The sequence below is a fragment of the Medicago sativa genome, chromosome 7 (genome assembly GCF_051527215.1).
Source record: "Medicago sativa cultivar Bolivia chromosome 7, Bolivia_mono, whole genome shotgun sequence".
NCBI lineage: Eukaryota > Viridiplantae > Streptophyta > Magnoliopsida > Fabales > Fabaceae > Medicago > Medicago sativa.
This window is the reverse complement of record NC_140755.1, coordinates 18604641-18622350: the sequence shown is the minus strand read 5'-3', so window position 1 is coordinate 18622350 and position 17710 is coordinate 18604641. Positions and strand designations below refer to the sequence as shown.

Sequence of the window (17710 nt, the reverse complement as noted above, 5' to 3'; positions counted from 1 at the left end):
CTGCCCTAGCAGAGAAATTACGAAGGAGGCTGTTCCCAACACCACTGAAGAAGATTTCTCAAGAATCATACATGAATTGTTCTTGTAATTCTTCTTTAATCTCTTTCCCATGTTTATTTGTTATGAGTAACTAACCCTTATGTTTTTGTTATGTGATTTGATCTTTGATTATTGATAAAACTTATTGAATTATTTTTCTTATCTCCATGCTTAATGCTTTTATTGATTGATCACCGATAAACTGATTTACGGTTCATATATTGAGACGAAAGTTGAATTTATGAATGCTTTGAGATAAGAGATTATTTCCTTTGTAGTCTAGGAATAGTTGAAACCATTGAGAATTCTTGTTCATTCATTCTTAATTCTAATCTTAAATTCACTAAGGAATTGAGGGTTAATTTAGAATGAATGATTTTGTCACTAAGGAATTAGGGCGAAAGTAATTTAGAGAATTTGGTAGTAATTCAATAGACAAACCCAATGGTCATAATCAAAGTTGAAAATCTAGTGAAAATCATCCCTGATAATTTTATAATTATAAAGGTCAAACCAACTTTATTTATCTTATTTTTGTATGTTAGTTTTCCTACAAGTATCGGTACCCAACTATACTGGAACGTTCCTAGAAAAAAATCTAGTAATAATGAGAAATTATAAATGATCAATCGGATAATGATTTCTTGTACTAAAACATAAAGATTTCTTATTTTCAAACTAGAACATAAAGAATTTTCAAAATAAAATAAAGTTCAACTTGAAATTGTGTTCAAAATCTTCATTATGGTATAGTTAATTTGATAGATCATTTCTTTAAGGGAATTTGGTAGATCTTAAATACAGTTCTTTTCTTAGTTTTAGCCTTCTAACAAGCCGTGGTTTAATAACCGTCAATTCCACAAGCAAAGATGGACAAAATTTCCTGGTCTTAAGCCAAAACTAAAGCATCTAAGATAAATGGTACAAATAATTACATGTGTCACACAACTCATAAATTTGAAAAGCTATATATATCCACATCATTATTATGAATTACATTCACCAAGCAAAGTAGCACTTGTTGAGTTAAATTATTATTTTTCATAATCTAAAAGAGAAACCAAAGATGAATCAATCCCAGAATACAAGCCAACAAACTGGCCAAGCCGTAGGACAAGCTCAGGTGAGTTTTTATTAGTCACAAATGCCCTTTTAATTGTTTTATATATATATGTCATTTTAAATTATTGTAGCATCATAGTTTGATATAATATTATTGCTGATTTAGGAGAAGGGAAGCAACATGATGGACAAGGCAAACAATGCTGCTCAGGCTGCCACATCATCTTGCCAAGAGGTTTGAACGTTTAACCAAACAATTTAGTTATATTCGCTCAATCTTGCCAAGAGGTTAGACACAGAAACCAGACATGACATAGTGGACACACGGGTATCAATTTGAGAAAATGAAAGTGATTCAACATAAATTACTATATTTTTCAGTGTTGAACACCCAACACTTTATTAATCCAAAGTGTCGATCCTACATGTAGATAATCAATAACTATTAAGAGTAACATAAGAGTCCGAGAGATAGATTGATGTGGATTCGTATCCCCCACTAACATTTGTAACAAATAAATACTAATATTTTTGTATAAAAAAAACTTTTTCTCAAGATTAAGGAGAAATATAATTTTATAAAACAATAGAGTAGAAAAACTTGCAAATTATCAATTTTGGGGACTGATAAAATTGTTTTATTGTTGTAGGGTGGTCAACAAATGAAGGCAGAGGCACAAGAGGCTGCTGATGCTGCAAAGATTACAGTTGGTGCTCACAAATGAATCTATGTAGTGGGGAGCTCTCTTAAGTTGCTTTTTGCAACTTTTGAATTTATTTTATTTTTGTTTTAGGGCTTTTTATGCATTAATTTGTTATTTTTTCCCTTTAGTAATTTTTTTTATCGTTTTTGGATGGTGTTATATGATTGGTTGTATACCACCTGCTTGAAATAAGAGAGATTACAATTTTGTCCCAAAATTTGTCATGATTTATTTATTTTTATTTAAATCATAAGAATTTTCAAGGTAATATATACGCACACACTTGGAATATCATCATATGACAAAAAAAAAAAAAATCCTCTTGTGCCTTTGTTGTTATGATAGATTAGCCTCTATCGGCTTTGATGCGAGCGTCATGGACCTTTACAAATTGCTATATTTGCTTTGATATTTTTTTTAGGAAGTCAAAATGGAATATATTAATCACCAAAAAAGCCTACTCCTTTCTTCTTCTTCTTCAAAAAAAAAAAGCCTACTCCTGAGCATAAGGTGTGCCAAGAAGAAGCAAATTGGTTAGTAGCAAACATAGTTGACCAATGTCTATTAAAGACAAAGACACTCATAAAAATAAAACAAAACAATACAATTAGCCAACACCTAAACAGTCAAATGGGTGCTGCCACCAGCCAACAAACTCAAAAGAAACAAATGCAAGATTATATATGTTTCAACCACCATATAGACACATATTTGAACTTATCGAGTAATGTGATATTGATTTCTCCTTTTGGTTTAAAACCCTATCATTACGTTGTTGCCAAATAACCCACACAGTAGTAAACCAAATTAAGTACAAAAAGAGTCTTCTCGCTTTTCAACCACTTGTCAAAATAGCATACTGATTGAAGTGATTTGAGATAGAACGAGGATCTACTAAAGAAAATATTTGCTTTTATATAGAGTAATTAAGTGATCTTAATAGCTAAGTTATCTCTATTTTTCTACCACTATATTGATAATTTCTTGAGGTGGGTTGAGTTCCATTATTAAAATCTCTCCCTCTATATTATCATAATTTTAAAACTTTAATCAATCATTGGTTGATTGTGCTCCAAAGAATTATCAAAACTGAAAGCAAAATAAAATTGCAAAAGAAAAAAAAAATAACACCTTATGTTAAAATACCTTAGGTTGAAGCGGTGTGTTCTCGAAATTTAAATGCATCATTCCATAAAAAAAGAAAATGCATCATAACAACCTTTGGTAGTAAAACATTCGAACATTGGTGAAACAGCTGATATTCACTTCAAAACAAGGAAGGTAGACAAAGTATGGGCAAAGAGGGGACTTTTCGGAGTTACATGTAAAGTTGTTTCAATCTCTATTACACAACTACAACATACATTTATGGATGTTCGTTTATCAATGATTCAAATTGTCTCAATGGGTGGTAGGAAGGAATTTATCAATTTGATTGATAAAGAAGATTTAAAGGTAGTCTTGGTTAAAGCCAAAGACATTTTTTATTTTCTGTTTGAATCACTAGTTTATTGTAAACTGAAGTTGACTGTGTCGGATCACGACGAGTGTATGTAAATCATTGGCATACGATTCCATGTTTGGAGGGTAAATTTTTTGTTTCAAACTGGGCCAAGACCCACTTCGGGTGGATTCAGGTCTGATCCTGGACCCGAGAGAAGGCAACACCATACGATGGACATGTCCTAAATTTCATTAGATAATGATCCAAACCAATAGATTATGACCATCCAGTTCATATCCAATTCTAGATGACCACCCAAATGGTCACAACTGTCTATGTGAAAGCTTGACAACCAAAACCCTACTCATCCAGTATATATAATCGTTCTTAGAATTTGGTCAAATATCACACTTCAAGTTGTTTTGTTAGCCACCTTTAACCTAAGCCACGTTATTACCCTGAAAGACGTCAAAGTGTGTGTATATAGTTTAATCTCGACTGTCTGTTTAGAATTGTCTCAAATTTACAGCAAGGTACATTCATGTGACGACTGAAGTGGAAAAATGTTGTGACCAGCCCTACTGGCTTTAGGAGATACATACGTGTATCATAGAAAAGAGTGTGGTTAAGTATATGAGCTACTTTCTCCAAGTATGCCTGATGAGTCAATTATTAGTAGTTTTAATATAATATTTGAGTCCGTTTTATTTATATTTGAGTTTATTTAATTTAAGTTTATTTCCTTTTTAGAACTCTTTTACTACAATTGCAAGTTATTACTCCCTCCGTTTCAAAATGAGTGTCGCTTTAGCTAAAAAAAATTGTTTCAAAATGAGTGTCGCTTTCAGTTTCCAATGCAATAATAACTTTTTCTTTTCAATTGTACCCTCCAATTAATACGCTGCACACTACTTCCAAAGTATTACTTTTAAAACTAACCAATAGTTAATAAGGATAATTTGGTAAAATAATCATTCTCTTTCTCTTAATCATTGCATTTCTTAATATGTGTGTAAACACCTAAAACGACACTCATTTTGAAACGGAGGGAGTATATTTCAGGAACAAATATTCTAAAGATTGAGTCTTGGAGCAAAAGAAAGGAGGATTGGAGCTGATTCGTGCCAAAAATACAAAAGATCTTATACAAAAATATATGGTGCAAGGATTGAGGACAAAAATATGAATATCTCATACAAAAATATCCTGTGCAAAGAATTTGAAGATCTTGTACAAATATATAAAAGAGGCGCGCCCCACTTTAGTCCTTTTGCTGCTTTTGCTTTCCGGACAAGCTACCTATTAGTTTATTTCTGACCTAAAAGCCCTTGGTTTCTTGTGGAACATTCTAGTAATGTATTGCTTAGGTTTTAAGTCGTTATAGACTATAAATAGAGTAGCTAGCTATCACAACAATTCATCTTTTGTTCTTGGAATAAAAGTTCACCTTTATTTTATTGTTATTTACTTTTATGTTCTTCCTCCTCCTCCTCCTCCTCCTCTTCTTCTTCTTCTTCTTCTTCTTCTTCTTCTATGTCTACAATGAACGTTAGTGAGTAGACTCTTCTTGTCTTGGGATTATTAGATAAGTCTAATGACGTAATCCTAATCAAACCAAACCTTAAACCCTAATCTTATGTAACTCTAATTTCTAATCTAAATTCACCGTTTTAACATGAATTAACAATTATCAAACTACGAAAGTGGAGGGTTAGTAATTGTTAATTCATCATCTCAAATATCAATTCATAAAACGAAAGTGGAGTTTTGATATTCGAACAAGTGAATTTAGACAAGGATTGCGAAACATGAAAATAGTCTAGCAAAACTTGAGATATATAAAGTTTCGAATTAACTTCAAGGATTCTAATAGAAATCAACCATGAAAATAGGCGTGATTGCTAGAGGAACACACTCACTGAGACCGAAAGGAGATGTGATAGGCTAAAGAGAAACTTGTCTTTGGAAATTAGGTCTAACATAAGGTTCTAGGTTTAAAGGTTTTCTTTGTGAAGGATTTGTCACCATGACGGACCAATAATCCCAAGGCTCTTTTATTTTATTATTGTTATTTTCTTTTAATTAAAAATCCAAACTTTATAACTCAAAACTCCTTTCTAATCATTGTTGAAAGTTAATTATTGAATTCATAACTCCCTGTCGGAACGATACTCTTTTATTACTACTTCGGTAGAACCGTGCACTTGCGGTTTTATCCCATCAAGTTTTTGGCGCCGTTGCCGGGGAGTTTTTGCAATTTGATTAACTTTTTTTTAATAGTGGTTAGAAAAATATATATAATATTTCCTTTTCTTTTTTTTTTCTACCTTCAACTAAAAAAAATAAAAATAAAAAATAAAAAATAAATAAAAAAAATCTCTCTCTTTTCTAAAAAAAATAATAATAAAAAAATAAAAAAATAAAAAATATTTTTTCTCCTTTTCTACTTTTTTTTTTATTTCTTTCTTTTTACCGTTAACTTATTGGAAACACAAAATAATAACGATATGGCTGAGGAACACACTCTTAAGGAGTATGCAACCCCTTCTACGGAAGAGCCACATGCTATTATTGTGTACCCAACAGTTGAGGGTAACAATTTTAAAATAAAACCCGCACTTATTCACTTGGTGCAACAAAATCAATTTTTCGGATCACCCACTGAGGATTTGAATCTTCATGTTTCAAATTTTTTAAGACTCAGTGGAACCTTGAAGGCAAACCAAGAGGCCATAAGGCTGCACCTCTTTCCTTTTTCCTTAGGGGATAGAGCTAGTGCTTGGTTTCATTCATTGGAAATTGGTTCTATCACTTCATGACACCAAATGAGGCAAGCTTTTCTTGCCCGATTCTTTCCCCATTCTAAAACTGGTCAATTAAGGAATCAAATCACACACTCAAAACGATGGGGAATCTCTTTACGATGCTTGGGAGCATTTCAAAGAAATGCTTAGACTTTGTCCCCATCATGGTTTAGAGAAGTGGCTTATTATTCACACTTTTTATAATGGTCTTTTGTATACCACAAAAATTTATGTTGATGCAGCTGCAGGTGGAGCTTTGATGAATAAAACTTACACAACAACATATGCTTTGATCGAGGACATGACACAAAACCACTATCAGTGGACCTATGAAAGGGACATCACAAATGTTGCTCCTTCACCCTCTAAAAAAGAGGCAGGTATGTATGAAATTTCTACCCTTGATCATCTAGCTGCTAAGGTTGACGCACTCACACAAAAATTTGATAAAATGAATACTAGTGCTGTCACACCAGCCCCTGTATCACCTCCTTGTGAAGTTTGTGGCGTATTTGGCTATATTGGCATTGATTGCCAACTAGGTAGTGTTGTTAGAAGTCCTGAGCAAGTAAATTATGCTCAATATAATCAAGGGTTTAGGAACAATCAAATTTTTTATATTCAAAACCCTCAAAATCTTTTTGGACAACAAACAACACCACCTAGTTATGCAAACAACCAAAGAGTCCCTCAAAAATCTAGCTTGGAATTTTTTTTTTGAAAATTATTTTATAAATCAATCCGAGCAGCTCCAAGAGCTGAAAAATCAAACTGAATTTTTGAATGAATCTCTTGCCAAACTTACATCGAAAGTAGACTCCATAGTTACTCACAGTAAGATGCTAGAGACTCAGACTTCTCAAGTGCCCCAACAGGTGGCTACTTCCTCTCAAACCTCTGAAATTCTTTTGGGCCAAACCGAAACCAACCCCAAAGGCCATATAAGTGCTATTACTCTTAGGGATGGTAAACAATTAGAGGACCCCGTTGTAAAAGTTAAGAACAATGAAGGAGAGATAGGGAGTGATGAGCCTCAAAGTGAGAAAGCCATAGGAGAGAATGAAAAGCCACTTGTTTCACCACCTCATGAGCCTAAAATTCCATTAACACAAGAGTTTGCTAAATCCAAGTTAGATGAGCAGTTTAGAAATTTTATTGAAATACTTCCAAACAAATTGCCACCTACACTTAAGGATCCAGAGAGCTTTTCCATACCTTGTGTCATAGGATCTGAAACTATAGAAAAAGCCATGGTGATTTGGGAGAGAATGTCAGTTTGATGTCATTGTCCCTTAGTGAGAGATTGGGTATAAGATAGATAAACCACTTTCTAACCGTCAAGCTAATGACTCTAAACAAGCGCTTCGTGGGAGGCAACCCATGAGTTTTATTGCTTCTATTTTGTTTGTTTTGTGTTATTTTAATTTGTTTTGTAGGTATTTGTCCAAATATGATGCGAAAAAGTGAAAGAAATTTGAAGCCGTTGACCAGAAACCAAACCCACCCAAAAAAAAAATCTTCCCTCTTTTTCCAGAGAGCTAGCACGGTCGTGCCAACCCATCAGCCAAAAAAAAAAATCTCCAAAATTTTTTATTTTTTTTATTTTTTTCTTCCCTTATTCAAACAAAATAACATCTTTCATCCTTCCTTCATAAATCTCTCCAAACTTCACCAAATCACAATTTCTAAACCAAATCATCTCCAAACATAAACCAGCATTCATCCACCCAAACCCAAACCAAGTCAACTAGGTCAATGGCATCAAAGAGGAAAGGAAAGGAAATTGAAGGCTCCGGAAGCAGTACAAGCAGAAAACAATCAACAGTCCGAAATCATGGGATCGAATTCAAGGATCTCAAGCAAAGGAATAGGTATAAATCTCTAATCTCTAGAACTATCTCTCTTTGCAGGTACCCTGATGTTCATGCTATTGATAGACTAGGAATAGAGGAACATGTGATTAGGCTGTTGAATAACACAACCCTGTGCTTAGGTACCTTCAAAGGGTTATGGCTTGCACCATATGGGGTAGGAAAGAGGTAGGAAAGATGAGGACTGATGAGCTGTTTATGTTGTGGGCTATGCTTTATAACCACCCTGTTAAAATTTGCTATTATTTGCTTGATTATCTTGTTTCAATTGCTTAAAAGAAACCAGATGATAAAGGTGATATAGTTGTAGGTGGAATCATCACCTTTATTGCTAGAAAGTTTGGGGTGAGTGTGAATCAAGTGATCAAAAGGATAGAGGGGAACTATTATCTATACTTATATACTCTCACTACTATGTCCTTCTTTAGAACCCATGGCCCTACTCACAACTACCGATATGTGTGAAAAGTTATTAGAGCTAATTGTTTGATTATCCTACCTAATCCGGACATAACTAATCCGGAGGTGGTGGAAAATTTGCTTTATGTTGGTACTAACCCACAGGTACACAATGATGATGATGATGATGGTGGTGATAAAGAGGAGGTAGGTGCAAACTTGCACCATGAACAAGAAGCCGGTGGAAGCTATAATGATGAACGGTGGCCATGGATGGAAACCGAAGTTCAAAGAATAAGCACCGAGCAACAAAGACAAGGTGTTGAAATGGCCGGGCTAAGGAACGACGTCCAAAGGGGCAATTGAATAAATGAAGAAAATAATCAAATGCTCTGGAACATGATGCAACACCTTCACCTCCAAGGTCCACCTTATGGACCTCAATAAAATTGTGAGTTTTCCTTTTCCTCTACTCTTCTCTCCCTCCTCCTCCTTCTTCTAATCATTGAGGACAATGCTTCTCCAAGTGGGTGTGTGGGGGGGGGGGGGGGGGGGGGGGGGGGGGGGGGCTAATAAAGTGTCTTGAGTCGTAGTGTTTCCAAACTCCCTTGAACTTTAATTCTTTTGTTATGTTTTGTTGCGAAAGTCATGATTAAGCGGCTTGTTTTTATTGAAAATTATGACATAAATTTTTGTTATCTTCTCTAAAATGGTTGTTTCTTGTACATGAAAGTGAATTCTTGTGTTTTAAGTGTTCTTGATATACACACATCTTGTTTTATTGTGAATAAATTCTCCAATGAGAAAAGCACAAGTTGCATCCCTTGAGCAAGTGTGTGAATAGGTATTTTAAGTAACACGTTCTAATTTTAGTGGTACATTAACCCTTAAAAGTCTTCAGAGTAAAAGTAATATAAGTTTGTGTGGGGAATAAAAAGATAAATCAAAATGAGGCGGAAACAAATATATTTATAAAGGAGACATCACTGAATCTAGGGGGAATTAGGATACCCCCTCCTGGATTCCTACGTGAAGGTGGTGTTTCTCTAATAACTAAGTAGCTTCCAAAAATCCTTCTAAAAAAAGGAAAGAATCAGATGCATAATTAGGAGGCATCATTAACACTAGGGGGAAAGGATACCCCCTCACTGACTTCCTACGTGAAGATGGTGTCTTTTAACTTATAATTTTTGCAGCACTACTTAGGGTGATCATTGAATCTAGGAGGAAAGGATACCCCCTCGCTGACTTCCTATGAGAATATGGTATCCCTTAAGCAATCTGCAGCCCCCCAATACATTTAAATTGTCAAATAAATTAATCAAGTTAATTCCCATCTCTCTTATAAGAAATGAAGAAAAGACTTTTCTCGGTTGGTTTAGTGCTAAGATTAGAACATGTTTCCTCATAATATCTAACTTATACAGGAGGAAGAAAAGGGTTAGACTACACACACACACTCACTTGAAACTTGTTGTTGGGTTGAATAAAGATCATGAGAAATGCTTGAGTTTGTGATTAGTGTACACTTGAAATAAAAGCCTTTGAGGAGACACGTGTTTTTAATTGTATTGTCATACATTAATCTTGTTTTATGCTGCTATGTTTATGCCCTTTGCTTGAGCACAAGCAAAGATTCAAGTGTGGGAGAGTTTGATGAGTCAATAATTAGTAGTTTTAATATAATATTTGAGTTAGTTTTATTTATATTTGAGTTTATTTAATTTAAGTTTATTTCCTTTTTAGAACTCTTTTACTACAATTGCAAGTTATTATATTTCAGGAACAAATATTCTAAAGATTGAGTCTTGGAGCAAAAGAAAGGAGAATTGAAGCTGATTCATGCCAAAAATACAAAAGATCTTATACAAAAATATCTGGTGCAATGATTGAGGACAAAAATATGAATATCTCATACAAAAATATCATGTGCAAAGAATTTGAAGATCTTGTACAAATATATACAAGAGGCGCGCCCCACTTTAGTCCTTTTGCTGTTTTTGCTTTCCGGACAAGCTACCTATTAGTTTATTTCTGACCTAAAAGCCATTGGTTTCTTGTGGAACATTCTAGTGATGTATTACTTAGGTTTTAAGTCGTTATAGACTATAAATAGAGTAGTTAGCTATCACAACAATTCATCTTTTGTTCTTGGAATAAAAGTTCACCTTTATTTTATTGTTACTAGCGGAAAGACGGGCACTATCGTGCCCGTCTGTCATCTCTTTCTACTGCGCTAACGCATGTGATTATTTTATTATGTTTGTTTGTATAAAGAAAATATTGTCAAGGTATATAACAAAATTATTTTTGAACTCAACATATTTTAGTTTGCCTGCATATTAAATTAAGATAAAATAATGATCAATTATTATTTATTTTAATAGTAATTAGTAACATCATAGCATAAATGTATAAATGACATGTTATGTAAAAGAAACATTGTTATGATTACGATAAAAGAATATCTTTTAAAATTACATTTTTCGTAAAGTCTCCATCTTCTCCTTCTATTTTCTCTTCTTTAATGAGAACTTTTGTTGAATTTTGAGAAACTCCTCTTGATAAAGCTACATATAATTGACCATGGCTGAAAACATGTCGTGGAAGATAGATTCCGACATTGGGAATGATCTGCCCTTGTGACTTATTTATGCTAATAGAAAAACTTAGTCTAATGGGAAATTGTTTTCTACTAAGCACAAAGGGAAGTCCTGAACTCACATTTGTTTTTAATTTAATTCTAGGCAAGAATGCTCTTTTTCCAGAATTGCTTTATGTTAGGATTTCCACGTCCAACATATTCTTAAAGAAACCTCGACATAACAATCGTGTCCCATTACACATGCCATATCTAGGGCCTATGTTTCGCAACAACATCCAAGGTGCACCTTTTTTTACCTTTAAAATATGTGGTGGGATACTTCCTTGAGCAATTGAGTTTAGGAATTCCTGTTGATATAAGTTATGAGTATCCCCTTCAACCTTGTCAAATGACAACAAATTATGTTCTTCTCCTGAAAACTAATTGATAATTAATATTTAATATAGTGCTAACAAATTTCTTCAAAAAAAAAAAAAAATACAGTGCTAACAAATCTTTTTCTAAAATATTTTTGAGTCATAATCTTTTTTTAGAGGATTTAAAGTCCAATTTTTAACATTATTTTTTGCGCACGTTTGTTACTAATCTTTTTTTAGAGGATTTAAAGTCCAATCTTTAACATTATATTTTGCTCATGTTTGTTGCTAATCTTTTTTTCAGAAGATTTAAAGTTCAATCTTTAACATTATTTTTTGCTCACATTTGTTACTAATCTTTTTTTAGAGTATTTAAAGTCCAATCTTTAACATTATTATTTTTTGCCCACATTTGTTACTAATCTTTTTTTTAGAGGATTTAAAGTCCAGTCTTTAACATTATTTTTTGCTCATGTTTGTTACTAATATTTTTTTAGAGGATTTAAAGTCCAATCTTTAACAATATTTTTTGTTCACGATTGTTACTAATTTTTTTTAAAGGATTTAAAGTTCAATCTTTAATATTATTTTTTGCTCACGTTTGTTACTAATCTTCTTTTAGAGGATTTAAAGTCCAATCTTTACCATTATTTTTTGCTCCCGTTTGTTACAATTGATCAAAGGCTAAGGAAGAGTAACTTATATTAATAAAATAATAAAATAATATCGAAATACTGTTTTTTGTGGAAGGGATATGAAAATACTTGACAGTCTTTGTCGGTTGTATTGAGGGGAACAACACAGATGTACAACATAAAATCGGCTGATAAAAAAGTAACACTAGTTTTTGTTTTGTGCTAGTTTTTTATGAGTTTGATCTGTGGTTAACGGAGGTAAAAGAGGGTTAACATGGAGGATTAATGACATGAATTAGTAATCCACGTGTTATTTTATAATTGGCTAACAATAAGAACAGTTCATAAAGAATTGTGTGTAAGTTTTCTCCTTAAATTAAATAATTTGCTAACAATAAGAACAATTCATAAAGAATTGTGTGTAAGTTTTCGCCTTAAATTAAATTTATTATTATCTATTATCTATTTGTTACATGTGTTATTTATATTCAAAATTAAAATTAAAAATTAAGGGTAGTTTTGGAAAGAAAAGTCCAACCCAAAAGTATGCTGAAAAAGGGTAGTTTTCTTTATATATAGTATAGATTTACTTTTATGTTCTTCCTCTTCTTCTTCTCTTCTATGTCTACAATGAACGTGAGTGAGTAGACTCTTCTTGTCTTGGGATTGTTGGATAAGTCTAATACGTAATCCTAATCAAACCAAACCTTAAACCCTAATCTTATGTAACCCTAATTTCTAATCTAAATTCACTGTTTTATCATGAATTAACAATTATCAAACTGTAGAAGCGAAAGTGAAGGGTTAGTAATTGTTAATTCATCATCTCAAATATCAATTTATAAAACGAAAGTGGAGTTTTGATATTCGAACAAGTGAATTTAGACAATGATTGCGAAACATGAAAATAGTATAGCAAACCTTGAGACATATAAAGTTTCGAACGTCAAGGATTCTAATAGAAATCAACCATGAAAATAGGCGTGATTGCTAGAGGAACACACTCACTGAGACCTAAAGAAGATGTGATAGGCTAAAGAGAAACCTGTCTTTAGAAATTAGGTCTAACATAAGGTTCTAGGTTTAAAGGTTTGGTTTGTGAAGGATTTGTCACCATGACGGACCAATGATCCCAAGGCTCTTTTATTTTATTATTGTTATTTTCTTTTAATTAAAAATCCAAACTTTATAACTCAAAACTCCTTTCTAATCATTGCTGAAAGTTAATTGAATTCATAACTCCCTGTTGGAACGTTACTCTTTTATTACTACTTCGGTAGAACCGTGCATTTGCGGTTTTATCCCATCACTGTCCTGCTTGAGTTTAACGAGGTAAGTTAGTCAATGATGTAGATGTGATGAATGATGTTTTGAGCACAACTCCTGGAAAAGGTATGTTTTCCCAAAGAAAAAAAATGCAACGAATAAATTATGTTTTTCTTTCATTACTTGAGGATAAACAACAATTTAAGTTTGAGGTTGTGATGACATGTCATCTTATGTTATTTTTAGCATGTTTTTTTTAGTCGTTTTTCAATTAATGAATAAATCTAAAATGTAAAGCTTTGCTTACAACAGTGACCGAAGGGTGTGAAAACTAAAAAGACAAACATTCTCATAAGGAGGCGTATGGTCTATAAAATTTATGAAGAATGTTTAGAATGAATTAATCACTTCCATTATCAATACAAAATTTATTGATACTTAGCCCAACCTACTTTTTTTTTAGTAATGATATTTGTACAACCATTTGATGATAACTTTTGTGACAATTTTTTTTTCTTTCTTGTTGTTGGTTAAAAACAATAAAGAGAGAGAAAAGGAAGAGAAAGAATAAGAACATAATGTGAGTATGAAAGAAAGAGTTGTCCAAAAGTTGTCACAAAATGGTTCATAAAAAATTATTATTTTTTAATCATAAGCTACACAAACAAGATAAACATTCTCAGAAGGAGGCATACTAGTGCTTAAACTTATGTAAAAAATAACACATTATTCACACTAATATTGAAATAATTTTATTACCAAGTTCTCTTTTTCCTTAGGAAGCCTTTTAATTCCAACGTCTTAACAATTAGAAAAATTAAATAAAAAACAAAACAAAATCTCAAATACTTGTGACATATTTATTAACTATGATGTGAATAGTCAGATTACATTTCCAACTTGTAAGAATCGCATTTTATAAATATGTAAAATGTAAGAACTTTAGATATATATAACGTTATCTATTTGAACAAGTCTTATGTTCTACAAAGGAGAAAATAAAAACATTGAAAAATTTATAGATCCTTGAAGATTTATCGGTCTTCATCTTAACTCTCATTTATGGATTCTAGTGAATCTTCATTGCTTCATCAATAACATTACTGTCCCCAAACCCACTTGGGTTGGCCTGATGGTATTGGTTTGGAATCTGGGAGCGTGCTCCTCCTCGAAGTCTCAAATTCGTTTTTCTCCGGTTTTAATTTGGGTGAGTTAATTTAACTTCATAAAAAACAAAAAAACACATTACTGTCCCCAACAAAATCACACCAATCATCACCAGAAGGTCAAGGATGCATAATAAACAACTTGAAGTGCCTTGTTGTTCTGCCAAGTTCACTGCCTCCATTAACCCGTTTTCCAACTCATCCTTCTTCTGCTCCGCTGCAGCTGCACGCATGAATTGCGTTATTATGATGATACAATCAAAGTTTGTAAAAGATATCTTTAAATACAAGCAAAAATATGGTCTTGAAATTGTTTCAAGAGATATATTTCATTTAAATTGGATTTAAATGAAATCAAAGATTTGGTCTTGAAATTGTTTCAAGAGATATATTTTATTTAAATAGTTGAAAAGAATGTTGGAAAATAATATTTTCATCGATAACAAATTTTCTCTTCTTTAAAAAGTGAGCAAGTTGATCAATTGAAATTGAAGAACACACTGCAAGACATATCACAAAATCAATAAGTTCAACGGAGAAAATATGCAGTGATTCCAAAAGATATTCAGCTAGTTTCGTTGAAGGTGACATTTAGCATACACAAGTGATAGTATTTGTGTACCATACCCAAATATTTTGTTAGCCGTTGATCTATGATTTAAAATTTCAATGGCAATGATCCTACAAAGGTAACTTGTTGTAAAAAGTAGGGAATCTTTTGTCTGATGAAAAAAGTATAAAGCTGTTTTTAATTGCTGATTTATCGAGAAAGTACATAACCATTTTTTATGATAAAAGAAGCTGTAAATCAGTAAATGACTCAAAAAATATATAAATACTGAATATCATTTTTTTTTTTTAGAATTGAATGGCATATATTTATAATGTATATTTTTTATTCAGATAATTTATTGATTCCTTTTTGAGGAAATTTATTAATTCTTATAAATGGAAATAATATTTTATTTTCATAAAAAACATACTGTAGAAAGAAAAAAAATACTTAAATGTAGGTGAGAGGAAAAATTACACTCTTCTTTTGATTAATTGGAAAGTAAAAAAATTATCATGATAAGGTGTAATAAAAATTTATTTTATTATAATAAACAAACACAAAATAAATTATTCTTTTTTTGACAAAAAAATATTGTCTTTTTATAAAATCTTTAAAAAAATAATCTCAAATTATTGAAAACACAAAATCATTTTTATTTTTCAATGCAAATAACATTGCAAACATTTTCCTTCAAAAAAAAAAACATTGCAAACATTTAAATAAATAATTTTCTTTAAAAAATTTAAATAAATATTTTTAACAATAATTTTTTCTCTAACGTTAGAATATCTCTCTCGTGATAAGAGTATAATTTTTTTTTCTCACCTACAAAAGTATGAGTAGCACTTGGATGACATAGAATTTAGTAACATTGATGACATTGGACAACCACAATGTCATAGTGACTTTCTTCTTTTTTTCTCACAAAAGTTTTTTGTTTTTTTATACGTCTATGACATTGTAGCTGATCAATATCTCCAAATATTATACTCCCTCCATCCCTATATATAAACACCATTTTATTAAAGACAAATGATGCTTATATACAGGTACGGAGGGAGTATCACCCAAGTGCTAATCCATAAACTATCAGTTTTTATTATTTCAAAAAGAAGTTATTTCGCTCTTTCAAAAAACAAAAGTTATTTTGTTGACGTTTTAATAATTACTTGTCATTCAAAAAAATTAGGAATTGGCTTAATGATTAATACTCCTTCCGTTTCTTTTTATAAGCAAATTTTACTTTTTAGATTCATTCAATTAATGATGTATGTGGTCCATATATGAACCACATACATCATTAATTGAATGAATCTAAAAAGTAAAATTTACTTATAAAAAGAAACGGAGGGAGTAGATACAAATATATGTTGTAGGGCTGTTGTAGTAGTACAATCCAGTTTCGTACATTCTTTGTCAGACAAGAAAAAGTAATCGCATACTTCTTACAAGCTGATACCCATGTAGAATCTTTACCATTGATTTTTTAATTGTAAATCAAGGGCTAGTGTTGCTTTTGAGTATGATACACAAAAACCATCACTTGTGTATGCTAAATGTCACCTTCGTTGAAACCATCAAACACAAAAGCTAATATAAGTTGGAGACTAAAAGCGTCGACGGAAAATATTTTGACAACTAAACATAGATAAAAGCAAATTCTGAAAAAGATATTTATATAATATACATATTATGCATCTAAAAATTACATAAACCATTACCTCTCACTGACAAAACGATGCTGAGGGGACTGGGTTACCTGCAAATTCAAATAAAAAATACATAGTCCTCATTAAAAATAAAAACCTTTAACTGGAAATATATGAAAGTATTTTTGTTTACAATGAAAGTAGAAATATATAAATTTAATAATTATTACCTTCTTTTTAAAATATAACAAAATAATCAAATAATAATCAAGGAAATCACACTCGTTGTAAATTATTGAAAAGAAAAGTAGATCAAGGGACAACAAATAAAGGCTTGAAATACAAGACATCATTGTTGATTTCCATTCAATCATTCCTATGATGATGGTCCATGGATCGAGTTTTTTGCCGACGCTCATAAATCTGGTGAGAAGAGAAAAATAACACGATTAAATACGAGAAAACAAATAAAAATTAGATGATATTTTTAACATAAGAAAGTGAATGATATGCAATTAGCTGTATATATAACTTTGATGTGAGTAAAATGAATTTATAATCAACTTACCCCTTGATCCCTAGCATATCATCCTAATCAAAACAATAATAAAAAATATATTTGTTGATCATATCATTTATGTGAATGAGTGATGAATAAATAGGGAGAACCTCTTTAATAACTCTAGCGGCGCTGGATCTCGCAACTTTTGTCAGAGGTATGTAGCGGCGCTGGATCTCGTCACTTTTGTCACAGAGGTAGAATCAGCTAGGTTAAAGTTAGGTTATGTTTCATGTTATTTATATTATTATACATTGAAAATTAAAAATAATTTTTGAATATTAAAATATGTTCTGGACTAGTCAAAGACCTAGGGCCCAATAACAAATCCAGCCCAAATACCGCATTTGACAGTTTACTCGCAACACACCCCTTCCCCGCGACGGGGCTGCACAGAGCAACAAAGACCAGTTCAAACGAACTGTAACGTCTCTTTCCCATGTTCCCGCGAATCTCTCACCGGCGGTTACACTTCCCACGATTTTGTAACCGTCGGACACACGTGTGCCATACAACGGCTCTGGAAACACCCACCTCTATATAAATGAGACTCCTCGCAGTCCCCACGGTAGAATCTCTCTCATCTCTTAACCCC

The 17710-nt window shown here is 32.1% G+C and overlaps 1 protein-coding gene, 1 long non-coding RNA gene and 1 other non-coding gene across 3 annotated transcripts; 1 reads left to right on the top strand and 2 right to left on the bottom strand.

Moving 5' to 3' along the window:
• The first annotated feature begins 1021 nt into the window (after positions 1-1021).
• LOC146904788 (uncharacterized) lies at positions 1022-2022 on the top strand. Its single transcript, XM_085722782.1, has 3 exons — positions 1022-1162; positions 1268-1336; positions 1752-2022. The coding sequence occupies exons 1-3, from the start codon at positions 1106-1108 to the stop codon at positions 1824-1826; spliced, it is 201 nt and encodes a 66-aa protein (XP_085578908.1). The 5' UTR covers positions 1022-1105; the 3' UTR covers positions 1827-2022.
• A 4100-nt stretch (positions 2023-6122) lies between these two features.
• LOC146904787 (small nucleolar RNA R71) lies at positions 6123-6224 on the bottom strand. Its single transcript, XR_015020944.1, has one exon. It is a non-coding gene; the product is annotated as a small nucleolar RNA R71 (small nucleolar RNA).
• A 7800-nt stretch (positions 6225-14024) lies between these two features.
• On the bottom strand, positions 14025-17241 carry LOC146904786 (uncharacterized). Its single transcript, XR_015019407.1, has 3 exons — positions 17125-17241; positions 16629-16979; positions 14025-14574 (listed from the first exon to the last, which is right to left on the bottom strand). It is a non-coding gene; the product is annotated as an uncharacterized LOC146904786 (long non-coding RNA).
• Positions 17242-17710: the final 469 nt, after the last annotated feature.

Excerpts from the sequence above, each read along its gene's own strand:
- LOC146904788 (XM_085722782.1), top strand. The coding sequence starts at position 1,106 with ATGAATCAATCCCAGAATACAAGCCAACAAACTGGCCAAGCCGTAGGA. Across the intron at positions 1,163-1,267 it reads AAGCCGTAGGACAAGCTCAG|GAGAAGGGAAGCAACATGAT; the intron begins GTGAGTTTTTAT and ends TTGCTGATTTAG. Across the intron at positions 1,337-1,751 it reads CCACATCATCTTGCCAAGAG|GGTGGTCAACAAATGAAGGC; the intron begins GTTTGAACGTTT and ends TTATTGTTGTAG.